General features: G+C 37.0%; 1 protein-coding gene across 1 annotated transcript in view; it reads right to left on the reverse strand.

Moving 5' to 3' along the window:
- Positions 1-5,689, reverse strand: part of DNAJC12 (DnaJ heat shock protein family (Hsp40) member C12) — a 34,614-nt gene extending 28,925 nt beyond the window's left edge. Inside the window, exon 1 of the mRNA XM_008537145.2 lies at positions 3,795-5,689. Coding sequence (XP_008535367.2) covers positions 3,795-3,872 — 78 coding nt within the window. The 5' untranslated portion in view covers positions 3,873-5,689. The remainder of the gene's footprint in view (positions 1-3,794) is intronic.
- Positions 5,690-14,211: the final 8,522 nt, after the last annotated feature.

Raw genomic sequence — 14,211 nt, forward strand, 5'->3', positions numbered from 1 at the left:
TCTACAAAATAACTGACCATTACTCTTCCAGGTGTCCAGGTCATGAAAGAAAAGGAAGGTACAAGAACTTGCCATTTTGGAGAAAACTAAGGGAACAGGAAAACTAAGTTTAATAAAGGATCCTGGCTTGGCTCTTGGAAGAAAAAAAGGGTATTAGTAGAAAATGATGAAATTCTAATGACAGCTATACTTTAGATCAGAGGTGGTCTAACTCTGGCCCACAGGCCAAATCTGGCCCACCACCTGTTTCTTAAATAAAGTTTTATTAGAACACAGCCAGGGTCATTAATTTACATATTATCTATGGCTACTTTCTCACAATGGCAAAGCAGAGTACTTGTGACAGACACCATTAAGTCCTGCAGAGTCTAAAATATTTGCTACCTCAGGGCCAGTATCAGGGTGAGACAAACAGGACACCTAGATTTAAGGAAGTACACTCTTAGTTTGTGCATTTGTGCAACCGTGAGAGTTAGTGCCTCCTTAAATTTTGTGTCCTGAGCACCCTGCTTGCCTCGCCCTCGTCTTGACCCTGTCTTGATCTAGTCCTTTACAAAAAATGTTTGCCGGCCCCTGGTTGACTTAATACTTTTGTACCAATGTTAATTTTCTGACTTTGATAATTGTACTACCATTAGATATAATGTTAACCTTAAGGGAAAGTGAGTGAAGTGTACACAGCAACTTTTCTGTAAGTCAAAAGTTATTCCATTAGGAGGAGCACAGGAGATTTTTAGAGCAGTGAATTCTGTATTCTGTATTATACTATAATGGTGGATAAACGTCATGACATTTGTCCAAACCCACAGAATGTACAACTCAAGAGTGAACCATAATGTAAACTATAGACCTTGGATGATTACGATGTGTCAGTGAGGACTCATCAGTTGTAACAAATGTCCCACTCTGGTGGGCACCTTCACAATGGGGGAGGCTACGCACGAGTTGGGGAAGGAGGTATATGAGAAATCTCTGTACCTTCCACTCAATTTTGCTATGAACCTAAAACTGCTCTTAAAAAGTCTATTTTGAACATCGTTTCAAAATAAAACATTTAAAACAACAATATAAAGTATAGGATAATAAACTTACAAAGTTCCAAGCGCACAGTATTATTATGAGGCCCAAAAAACACCCACAACCACCACAACAATTTACTATGTGACACTGTTCTAAGCCCTTTATATAACGTGTCTCATTTAATCCCACAACAACTGCATGAGGTAGGTAGTATTATTACCCCCGTCTGCAGGTTAGAAAACTGAGGCATAGAAAAGTTAAGTAACTTTCCCAAATCACACAGCTAGTAAATGTTAAGATTTAAACCCAGGTGGTCTGAAGTCAATAAGAAAGAGAACTAGAAAAAAATAGGTTTTTCCATTTATCCAGTTTATGTTCAATTTTCAAGTGTATGAAATCTTGAAATCAGGAAGTCTTATCATTACTACTGAAATGGTGAGCAAACAAAAAAAATCAAAGAAGATCCACACCAGAGAAGATGTCTTACACCACTAGTGTGTGGTGTTTGCATCAATAAGAAGATTTTATAGCACGTGTCTTTCGTGTAAAATCTGATATAGGGAGAAACAGCTGACTGACTTGGAATGAAACTTTGGTCAATGTTTCTGAAATGGGGGGGATTTTGTTTTCTACTCAACAGCATGGAAATCCTCCCATGGTTTATATATGTCATTTAATTAATTTCCAACACAAGCTTTAAATTGAAAGAACTGGATACTAAAACAAAAGAACTATGTGTGTGTCTCAACTCAATTATTACAAGTAGAATCAAAATATCAGTTTGCTTTGAAATTATAACTGCTAAATTGGTTTTGGGTATGAACAATTCTGGTCAATTTCAGAGCATCAAATCAAGTGAATATTTGAAGTAAAGAAAATCCATCCAATACAAATCAAGTAACGGAAATGTTACACTAAATACTCAAAAAATGGCATTAAAATATTTTAAATGGGAAAGATACATATAAAAAGAATTGACAAAATTGTGACAGGTCATTTCATTTTAAATAAATGATTGTTATCTACAGACGCTGTGCCATTAACAAAATTGGTAAAATACATCCAGAAAAAGGAATGTCAAGACAATGCTTTTATTCTCCTTTTAATATACGCCACAGTACATACAGAGAAGTATGACTATAACTGATAACCACGAAGTGAAACCATTATAAACATTATCAATAAACAATGGGATCATTTTTTTTAGTCTATTCAAAATTAATCCTCCTTTGTAGACTGAGAAGACAATAACATAATTGCAAAGGACTGAATAAATGGGTCAAGAGATTTATTACGGGGATATAACAACTTTTACTTTATAACCTAGCATGACAATATTTTTTAAAAATCTAAATTGTGAAACTTATCAAGCTAAATAATGTTCCTTTGATTTTAAATAGTTTCTTCAAAAATTATTTGGCAGTAGTGTAATCCAAAGTGTAAATAACACATATGGTAAAAAGGGTAATAAGCTTTCTCAATTGCTACAGTAAATCACTACCAAAGTAAACAAGAGTAACACATTATCCCTAAGGAGAAATATGCAATTAAAGGAGCATTATAACCTGTTCCTGTGTGTGTAACTACAAGGTATCTAAAATAACGTCTTCAGCGTGATGAAGATAGACATTTTAATCCTTTGTGTCCAGTATCACATTCTGTTCTCCAAAGAAGATTAAGTATATTTTATTACTAAACTTCAGTCTTATGAAACAAAGATAAATAGAAAAATATTCTGCTTTAAAATATTTTAATATTAATAGCTATATTTTAAGAATAAAATAAATATTTCAATAAATATTATATAAAGTATAAAATAACATATATTTAATAATGCAATTGAAATATATTTCATATTTATCTCAACAGTATTTAAAATATTGGAAAACTGGAAGTAAATGAAATATTTAACAATAAGAAAATAATCAATTGTGGTACAACAATAAAATGAAAAATGTAATCATTAAAATATGTATAAAGAGTGTTTAATAGCATGGAGAAATCCTTGTTATAATGTTAGTGGGTAAGCAGGAATCAACAGTATATATAATATCCTTCAAAACAGGTCTTTAAAAAATATATATAGGAAAAAGACTGGAGATTAATATACCAAACATTGATAGTGTTACCCTTGTGAGGTAAAATTGTAAATGAGTTTTCCATAATTTAAAAAACATTTACAACCTTTATAATTGTCTATGGGAACCTTTAAAAACATTATTCCGTTATGGATCAACTACAGAGTTTTCACACGTTTTGTTTCAGAAGCCACCCTTTTAAGAAGTAATTTCTCTCACACAATTTGACATATTAACATAAAAGGATGCTCCTTGTTCATATAATTTACCTGCTCACATAAACTTACATACTTTAATAAAACATTTTAAAATCACTAATTATTAGAAAATTACACTTTATTTCAAGTATAGTGCAAACGACCATGATAAAGATATAGCTTACGTATACTATGAAACACAGCCAACAGCAATTACAATAAAATTTCAAACACGTATTTTTAGTATATTTGAAATAGAGTCTATGATGATGTGCCAGAATACACATATTCAATCAGAAGTGTCCAAAAAATTGTAATAGGACACTGTTCAAGCAAAGACCCAAGAAATATTTAAATCCTTAACTTTCTCTGAGCAAAAAATGCTTTAAGGAAATACAAGATTAGGTTTTTGGGCAATGTGACTAAAAGTTCAAAGCTAAAACCTTAAAAAAAATTTGAAATACTGTTGTGAAAAAGAACAGCTCTATCACTGCCTTACCGAAGACAGTTCATCACATCCCAGGAGCGTGTAGTAATCTTCGGTATCTTCCGACCTGTAATTCAGTATTGCGTCCATTTAGATTACTAAATCAGCTTTTCTTCCCTCTGCAACAAGAGGCACGGTGAACTGTGAATGAATTAACAGGAGAAGCCTTTTTAAAACTAGTTTACAGAAGCACGTTCCAAACGTCAGTAACTAGATTTAAGGCTGGTCACAGTCAATACACCAGATGTCATTCTAGCCCTTTGAAAACTCTACCTTTCATTGGCTGTTTACAGCAGAGAAAAGAAGAGACCGCGTGCCTGACGGCCGCAGTGCTGCCTGGGATCTGTAGTTTGAGAGGCCGTAAGAAATGCAGGTGAACCATTCGTCTTACTGGCTAACAAGGACTGTCCACTTTCGCATACTCCCCAAACTAGCCATCTCTCCATCTCCTCTATATTTTTATCTTTGTCTTTTTTTAAAAAAGATAGAAGAAAATTTGAAGCAATATGGTAAAATCTTAGGATTTGTTAAGTATGAATAGAAGGTGCTTTTCTGAGTATTTAGAATATTTCATCATTTTTTAAATAGTTTAAAAGTGGACGGAAATAGACTAAGAGAGCAAATGTCATAAATCTGATAGTTCATTCATTCAATAAGTATTTACTGAGGACCTATTTTGTGCCCAGCACAATTGTAGGAAAAGACTTGGTAAGCAAGTCTCGGTTCTCACGGTGCTTGTCTTAGGACAGAGGGAGACAGACGAGAAACACGTAGACAAACAACATCATTTAAAGTAGATTTATGCTATGAAGGAAGTAAAATAGGACAGTGAGAAGGAGAACTGTATGATGACTGGAGCGGAGCACAGTGCCATTCCTCCTAGACTGGCTCTCTCCACACTCAGGAGTGAGTCTGGCCTAGGGTGGGTCCAGGGAGTCTGTGTTTCAGTTGGTTGTGCGCCTGGTAAATTCAGGTCAGGTCTAGGATTTAAAGCAGGCAAGTGGTCAGAGATACAACATTTTAACTGCCTCAACCCTTTAAATGCCTCCACAAGTTATCACCTTGAAAAAAAAAAATAGTTTCATTGAGCCCACCTACCTACATCTTTTTTAAGATTTATTTTTGAAGAGGAATAAAGAACTGAAGCACTATTTTTACTAATCCTGCATTATATTTCCTCTCTTGCTAAAAGTTCTGCATGGAATTTTAAAATAAAGTACAATTAATTTTGTTTTGGAAATTTCATATCCCTTGAGGTATTTGGAGGTCTACTTGGATATCACAAAATCCTGACCAGAATAATGGACAAACAGCTTTAAAGTAATGTGAAGTTGCTGCTAGGGAAAACAAGGTGGCAAAGCCTCAAAAACTTAAACATAGAATTACCATGTGATACAGCAATTCCACTTCTGAGGATATACTGGAAAGAATTGAAGGCAGGGACTCGAACAAATATTTGCACACCCACATTCATAGCATCATTATTTACAATAGCCAAAAAGGAGAAGCAACCCAAGTGTCCATCAACAGAAGAATAGATAAGCAAAATCTGGGATACACATACAATGGAATATTATTCAGCCTTGAAAAGGGAAGGAAGTTCTGACACATGCTACAACATGGAAGAACCTAAAGACATTACGCTAAGTGAAATAAGCCAATCACAAAAAGAAAAATCCTATATGATTCCACTTATATGAGACACCTACAGTTGTCAAATTCATAGAGATAGAAAGAAAAATAGAGGATACCAGGGGCTGGGGGGAGGGACAAATGGGGAGTTATTCTTTAATGGATATGAAGTTTCAGTTCTGGAAGATGAAAAAAGTTCTGGAGATGGACGGTGGTGATGGTTACACAACAATGTGAATGTACTTAATGCCATTGACTGTACGCTTAAAATGGTTGAAATGTTAAATTTTACATTATATATATTTTACCACAATTAAAAAGAAAAGTGATTGAAATCTCTCAAACACTAGACAACATGGACCAGAAAAAAAAAGTATTGCTCCTTTACTCTCCATCCTGAGAACAGTCAGGACAATGCTTTGACGTTGTTCTGAAGAACAAAAAGAAAAGATAATTATTAAAGTAATTTTGGTAAAGCACCCACCCATGTTTTATAAAATGCAACTCGAAAGCTCTTTTTCCTAAACCACCCGGTTCTCCCATTCTGCATATTAAAGTTAGCAAAGAGTCCTAGACACAGTCAGCATCCGCTGGAGGCAGAAGAAATTGCTACATCCTTTCGGAAATGGAAATTGGCATATCAAAAGTCAGAATTTTATATTACCTTTTTCTAAGTAATTCCTTATTTAGGAATTTATCTAAAGATTATACTCAAGAATGTATACAAAGACTTAGCAATAATGTTGGTTATCTTTACCAAAACACAGTTATGATAGAGAAAAATTTTGAGAAAGAAATTAAATGTCCAACAATGGTCCACATACAGTAGTATACCTTGTAGTAATTTAAAATGATGTAGAAATATATTTAATGCCTGGGAAATGTTGCACTCCATTGTTAGGTGAAAAGAAGTTTACAAAACAGTATATACTATGTAAAAATTCACTGAGCAGTGAGAACTATGCATTTTACTGGGTATAACTTATACTTCAATTTAAGAAGTAAAAATATAAAATTTAAATTTTAAAAGTATGTATAGTCTGATTCCAGTTTTACAAATATACTTTTTATGTATATTTATAAAATACGAGAAAGCATCACACCAAAATATGACCAGTTGTCATTAGATAATGGAGTCACAGATGACATATTTTATTTTTCACTCATCTACATTTGCTAAGATCAAAACTTATTATTCTTGTAATAAGAAAAAAGAGGCAATAAAAAACGAATCAGTAAAAACTGCCAAATGCCACACTTCACATAGCAATTTACCAACTTAGAAAGGAAAATTCAGAGGGCCCGGTTCAAAGATTTGTTCTTAAGTTCGTTTTGTTTTGTTTCGTTTGTTGCACGCTCTACTGGGGTGATGTAATTAGCCAATTTACTCCTCCTTTGAAGCTTACACTGTGCTGTGAGGTCGACAAAGAAGAGAACAAATCTTGCCATCACAGAGCTTCCCCTCTCACAGGTGTCTTGGCCACTGTCCGTTTTGATTGGTAGGTCCAATCGTTGTATCTTCTGAATGACCTCTTCCACAGGAATCATAGCGCCATGGAAACAACACCGAATTCTGCTTCTTATTCCTTGATTAGGACTATGCTTTAATCATCACACCTCACGTGCGAGTGAATTAATTTAGTTGAGAACATAAGATTAATTCGAATGAAACTTTATCACATTACAAAATCAAATGCTAAATTGTGTGGTTTTGAGGAAAAATTTAACAAGAATTCATAGAAGTATTCACAAAATAGATGGAAAAAAGAAGGAAGGGGCAAAACGCATAAGCCATCATAAGGGGATGAAAATGTCCACAGCATGTTCAGGCAAAGGTAAGGAAAACGACCTTATAGCAGAGTGTGTTGGAGCGAAAAGCCTTTAAGACTAGTATTGTAGAGGAGACCAGGGCCAGAATGCGGAGAGCCTTGATGATCAGGAAGAGGAGGATGAGCGAGTGTGGAAGCAACAGGGAAATGCTGTGGCTTCTTGAGCACATCAATAATATGTTAAAAGTGGGGCTTTAAGAAGATTAATCTGGTAGCCATGTGCATTTGGAGGAAGGAAAGCTGGAAAACAATGACAAATACAATTTAACCATCACTTCGAGAATTAGGCCCACTTTTATTTAAAATTTTATTTTTTTGAATGGGCACTACATGCACATAGTACAAAATTTTAAAGGTACGAAAGGGTAGGCACGTGAGTGTCCCTCCACCTTAGGCTTCCAGCCACCAGTTTTCTTCCCTAGAGGTAACCGCTGGTAGCAACTGTCTTACGTTTACAGAGTCACTCTATGCATTTACAAATACACGTATCAGTCCCTTAGTGATGGATATTTCCAACCTTAGGCCCTTACAAACAATACCACACAGAATATTCTTGTTCTTAGGTTCTTTCACTCACATTGACATATTTTTTAGAAAACGAAGTTAATATACATAAGTCAATACTGATGTACTGAGTGCCTATTGGATATACATTGGCACAAGTGCCTGTAGTTTGTGCTTTCTTTTTTAAGAACTCTGTGATAATTTCTTTTGCTCCCCCTACATCCTGTAACTGAGTTTACCAAGATTATTATTCCATGTAAGCATAATATATGTGACAGAAGAAAATCAACTAAAGGTTTTCATGCCTCTCCTCAATAACCTTAAAAGTAGGCAATTCTAGAGAATAGTCTACACCTGCACCATATTGTATTATCTACCGTATTATTTACCAAACTGTGGCCTACATTTCTGACACCTTGGCTCTGAATGACTCCTCTCTCCTTGGTGCCCCCAAACACATAACACCCTTTGGGGCAAAGATAAGGATTAAAGAGAAAGAGCTCATCTGGCAGAATGAAATAAGGAGGCAGTTTGCAAACTTTCCATCTGAGCTTATCTGAAAATACTATAGGATTTAGGTGCACATACATAAACTACACATACGTTTCCACACTCATATGATTACAGGATGTGTCAAATATATTTCTGGTCCTCAGAAGTAGTAATTCAATTAGCACCCAGTTGAAGTCCTTTATATTGTGATGTTACAGGTTTGCACACTGTTGCTGGTTCTTTTCCTCCTTTTGATATCTTCACATTTATTTTCCCGGTGAGAACTGAGTGAAAAGCTCCTTCCCACCTTGTGTTAAGCCTTTGAGTTTTCCTATTTTTTAATAATAATGCTGAGTGACTCAGTTATTGTATGACATCCCCAAAATAAAAATGTTGAGTTTGATCAGGCCCTTGATGAAGACGCTTGCAATGTGACTTCATAATCAGAGAAAAAGAAAATCTTGAAAAGAAGTGCCCAACCAGTCTCCTTGTTTTTCTTATCAAAACTAACACAAATTTCACAATCTTGCTTTCAAATTATTTTTCTCTACATCAATGTTATACATCCTCATAAGTTTTGGGTTTTTTTAAAAGCATAGTATTCCAAGGTTTATAACAAAAAGGTGGAAGACTTGCCTCGCATCTCCCCTTGCCGAGAGGCAAATACAGTGAAACATTTCAGATATTTCTTCTTGTGTTTTTCACCATTTTTCTAAATGACGCTGATACTTCAGAACTTTTTAAGTGTAAAGTATTGCACTGCTATATCCACACTACAGCCCTGATCAAACAATAGCAAAAATGGTAAGAATATATCATATAGGCCTGAGTAAAAGCCAACTCAATTTCATCAATGAGATAATCCTGAAAAAAAGTTTGATGCCATATACGTGTATATTACATATGAATATAGTATATATGTTATATATAAAACAGTCAAACGCTTACTTATAATACTTAATTTTCATTATTTAATTATACATAAAATGACCAAATGACCTCTTATAATATTTAATTTTTTAAATTTACTTAAGCCTACATACTTAAAATCACATATTATAAAAAATTGTATCAGTTTAGGAATGGTGCTTTTCTTCCATAGTATGAGAAACTTTGTAGATCACAGGTATAAGGCATCTATCTTTTTTTCTGAACGATGATTTGGGGAAACACTTTGCCTTGTATTTGAATATACATAATACCTTCTCAACTTGAGAATTCTACTTCAATTAATATTAGGTATTAAAATGACTTTCATAAATTTGTTCTCTTTCTTAAGTTGTATATTTACTAGAAAAGTTTTCACTACTTATCTTAATGAATATTAGCAAACTTTTTGGGTATTAATCAGAAAAAGGAATAATACAAGATGAGTAGATGTTCTGAGAAAAGTTGGAGTGAAGTGCTATTGTTTACTTCTACATTTTTGCCCAAAACTAACCTTCAAAACTGCCACAGCATCTCATAGTAGAGTATATTTTTAATGTTCATTGGGTTTTCTCCCTAAATATGTAGGTAGCAGGGCCAGCCCTGGTGGCCTAGTGGTTAAGTTCAGCACACTCTGCTTTGGAAGTCTGGGTTCAGTTCCCAGGCACGAACCTACACCACTTGTCTGTCAGTGGCCATGCTGTGGCAGTGGGTCACATTCAAAAAGTAGAGGAAGATTGCAACAGATATTAGCTCAGGGCAAATCTCCCTCAGCAAAGAAAAAAAAAAGACATTTAACAAAAATCATGTTGGGACCACGCCTAATATTTTGGAGAAATGATAAATGGTGAAGCAGAACCATTCCTCCTTACACCAAAATAAATTACAGATAATCAAATAACTCAGAAGCTGTAAAAAAATTAATAAACATGACCATATAAAAATTAAGCTTATTTGTGCAGCCAAAAAATACAAAAGCAAAATCTGAAGGTAAATAAGTACAAGGAAAAAAATTTCACAATTCCCATAACAGACAAAAGGGTAACTTCCCTAATTTTCAGAAAGTACAGATAAATCAGTAAGAAAAGTATTAACAATCCAACAGAAAATTGGGCCAAGAATATCACTGCTTTCAGAAATATAAATGGCCAAAAAACATATCAACAGGAATGCATCCTCATTCATAATTATGAAACTGCTAATCAATCAAAGGAAGACAAATCATTCAAGTTTGATAATATCCAATGCTAGAGCAGAAGTGAGGAAGTAAACACCATACATTGTTGGATAAGAGTGTAAACTGGTATAATTTGGCAATTTGGTGCTATTTATCAACTTTTATAAAGCATGTATCTTGTTGACTGGGCAATTTTGTCCTACAAATTTACCTTGTGAATTTACACCAAAATATTTTCAAGGTGATCGTTGGAAAATTCTTTGCAACAGAAAAAAAATGGAAACAACCAAAACGTCCTTCTGAGTGGAGAAGAAAAGGGCAGTGGATGAATAAGTTATGATATTTGTAGAATAATCTGGTACATAGCCATTAGAAAGAGAATAAGGTAGCTCTTTTTGTGTAAGTATGGAAAGCTGTCTAAGATGGATTACCAAATGAAGAAGGAAGACTGAGAAGAGTATGACAGCAGTATCTCTTTTGTGTACTTTTTAATAATATGTACATTTACACCTATAATTTTTTTTCTTTAAAAAGGAGATAAGAGTTTTCCTTTTAAGGGAGAGAGCTCGGCAGGTACAGAAGACTCAGTTTCCGTTCATATCTTTCTGAACTGTTTGTATGAAGTCAACGTAGTCATCCCACCACTTTTGTTTTCTTCTTTAAGCTTTTAAGTACAGTATTTTTAAAAAGCAAATTATCATTGTGTTTTATATACATATGTTCGTTGTAGAAAACCTAAAAAAATACACAGTAGAAAATATATAGGGAATCACGTAGAACTTTTCAACAGAGTTAGAGCTCTTAGTGACTCAAAACGCGGGGAGTCAGACGCCCAACCTCAGAACCAACCGGACCAGAAATACTGCCCAGTCTCCTCCAGCCCGGGAGGTGTCGCCCGCATCAGGACTACAACCCCCACAAGGCATCGCGGGAAGGCCGTGAAAGGGGAGATGGGGGCGGAGGACGTCCCGTTACTTCCGGCCTCCGGGAAACATCCCTCCGGAAGTGCTTTTGTCTTTTCTGTTCTGTTCTTTTCTTTTTTTTTTCACTCCAGATGCCCTATTCTTTAAATGGGAAGAGAAAAGCAACTAAAATTCAGCTCAAACGAAAAAGAGAAAGGTTGGAAGAGTCTTCAAGCCCCAGGAGCTCCGAACGAGGACAGAAATCAGGCAGCCCTTAGGTGGGCTCCGCACTGCCCTCAGAGCCGTTCTCAGAGGTGCCGCCCTCCTGCCTCTCTCTCTTCCTTCCAGCTGGCGCCAAAGTTCTGTCGTGCAAAACAAAATCAGCATCTTTCCTTTGGGGTTCTTCGGAGCTCGAGCTTCCAAGGTGTTAAGCCCAAGTTCCAGAAACGCCTGCGACCATTCGTCCTAATTTCCCACAACGCTGGCCCGTGCGCCCCGTGCAGGCTGGCATGCTGGACGCCTGTGGTGCTTTTTGATAAAAAAAGCCTTGATTCCAGCCTAGCTCCTAGCTCTCAACGCCTGCTCCTCGGAGTCTACTGCTCCGTTCCAGCATAAGATTCTGGGGAGAGAAAACGGAGCCTGCCCAGACCAGCCTCCCTGTTTCAGTCCCTCCATTTGTAAAACAGCCTAATAAAATCCCTCCCTGGCTGCCAGAGCAAAGAGCATTCTGAGACAAGAATAGGGTGTGCTAAAATAGAGTCTTTTTGTTAAGCCAGAGATAGAATAGAATTTGTCAATGATTCCTTAAAGGCTGATGAAACATTGCTTTGAAGTTTTAATCAAGTGCAATAACAAATGCTAGTAATTCTGTTGTTAAAAATAACAATAGTGCGTGTGGGGACGGAGTATATGGGAACTGTGTACTTCATGATCAGTTTTGCTGTGAACTTAAAACTGTTACAGGCTCTTAACATCAGCCCTGATATCAGTTCCCCCACGTTGAACCCAGCGTATATAGGATTAAAACTAAAACCCACCACCCCCTTTCCTGCTTCTCTAGCTCCACTCATATGTAAATACCTGTTTCTTTAAACTTGGACTCTTTGAGCTTTACAACTAAATGGGAGTTACAAATTGTTAAAAGCCCAGGTGGCCTGGAGTTGGAGGCACACTAAAGTTTAGCTAATCATGTGTCCTTGAGTTTGCCAGGAAAGCCGCTGTCTCAAGAGTATCAAGGAGCGGAGGCTTCCCAGACCTCAACGCCTCACTCCTGGCTCTCGAACCCACCTCAAACAGGAAGACGAGACAACAGCGAAGGACGCCCACCTGCCATCCTCCTATCTCATCACCACCCCCGCCCCCTCCCCCCAGCCTCGCTGCAAGCAGCCTGTCTAGGCCAAACGCAGGCTGGTGGGAAAGCACCGAGCTGCACAAGCTACATGTTCCCCCTCCCCTACCCAAAACCCCAAATAAAAATCCCTACCCATTCCTCATCGGGGAGCTAGCAATTTTTGAGGCAGGAGCCCTTGCTTTGCTCCCTGTGCCTGGCATAGTAAAAACCTTTCCTCTTCCACTCAAGGCTCTGTTCTGCATGATATGTGCCTAGCACTGTGGAAGATATAAAAGGAATCTAATTTAACAATTCCTTACAGGGAACTTGCATTGCAATTAAAGGGACAAGATGTAACTTGTGACCCACAGATCAAATCAGACCTACCAAAACATGAATTACTTGCCAACATTTTAATATTGGGAGATTTTACATAAAATTCCAGGCTTCTACCTCCTCTTGAAAAATGGGAAGATCTGACAATTTTGGGTTCACTTTCCATTCCCAGTGGCAACCTTTGCCTGGAGCTGAACTGGAACACCTCCCTTTAGGTGGGGCCTATGCTATTGAGTTGCATAGTCTCCCAACTCCCTGTTCTCTTATACTGAGGCCCAGTGTCAATTGCCAGGCATTGTCACTTCGATTTTCATGATAGAGTTAAGAGGAAAGTGAAATATTTCTCCGTCCCTAATTTTATCAAATATAGTACAACAAAAGATAGAGCAAGAAGGCCCATGTTTAAAGAGAAACAAGAGAGGCTATATTCCTTGGAGAAAATAAAGACTGCTGTATCAAGTTCCCTGGACTCACATCCTGGCCCCTATACATATCTGAGTTTATGACCCATGATCTACATTGATTAAAGTATATATTGAATATCCAATAAAAAACAATATATTCAAGTATGGATTACTGGTTAAGTGCATGTGGTTTAGAGTCAGACAGGGATTCAATTCCAAGTTAGCACTTACCAGCCGTGATCCTAGATTCTGGCCCTCTGCCTCAGATTCCCCTTCTCCATCTATACAAGGGGGGGCTGATAATAGCAGCTACCTCACAGGGTTGGTTCGAGGATTCCGCAAGATAACATGAATTATCGTGGTATCTAGTACCAGTGACAGCTCCCTAAACGTCAGCTGTTTTTTTCCTGGTAGGTCATGCTAAGGGATGAGTTAAGGAGTGGGCAAAGTGAGTTGTTGGGGAAGCTGTGTAGAAGATGTGAGCTGACCAAGAGGGGAGGAAGTTGTAGCTTGTCCGGGTCGAGAAAAGACAGGGCAATATAGGCCTGAGCAAAGGCTCAGAAGAGATAGAGACCAGGGCCTGGATATTTAAGCCATACAGTTGCGAGATAAGTGCACTGGAGAGTTCTCCTCATGTTTTAATTTTAAAATCTAAAGACTTTGCTGTCACTTGCTCCCTGATATACAGTCGGTGACTGTAACCATCACCATAGCGATTTTTGAGTTTTGCCCACCCACCATTTGGCAAGGCTTACACAATTTCAAGAATTCAAGCCATTTCTGAGTGTTTCAGACTTCGGTTAAAGACATTTTAGCTCTCCCTATAGGATGCTTGCGCTTGGACATAGTCGCCAGCACTACCTCATGATCGCCACTAGAGGGACTAGAACCAAAGG

This window comes from Equus przewalskii, chromosome 1 (genome assembly GCF_037783145.1).
Source record: "Equus przewalskii isolate Varuska chromosome 1, EquPr2, whole genome shotgun sequence".
Taxonomy (NCBI): Eukaryota; Metazoa; Chordata; class Mammalia; order Perissodactyla; family Equidae; genus Equus; species Equus przewalskii.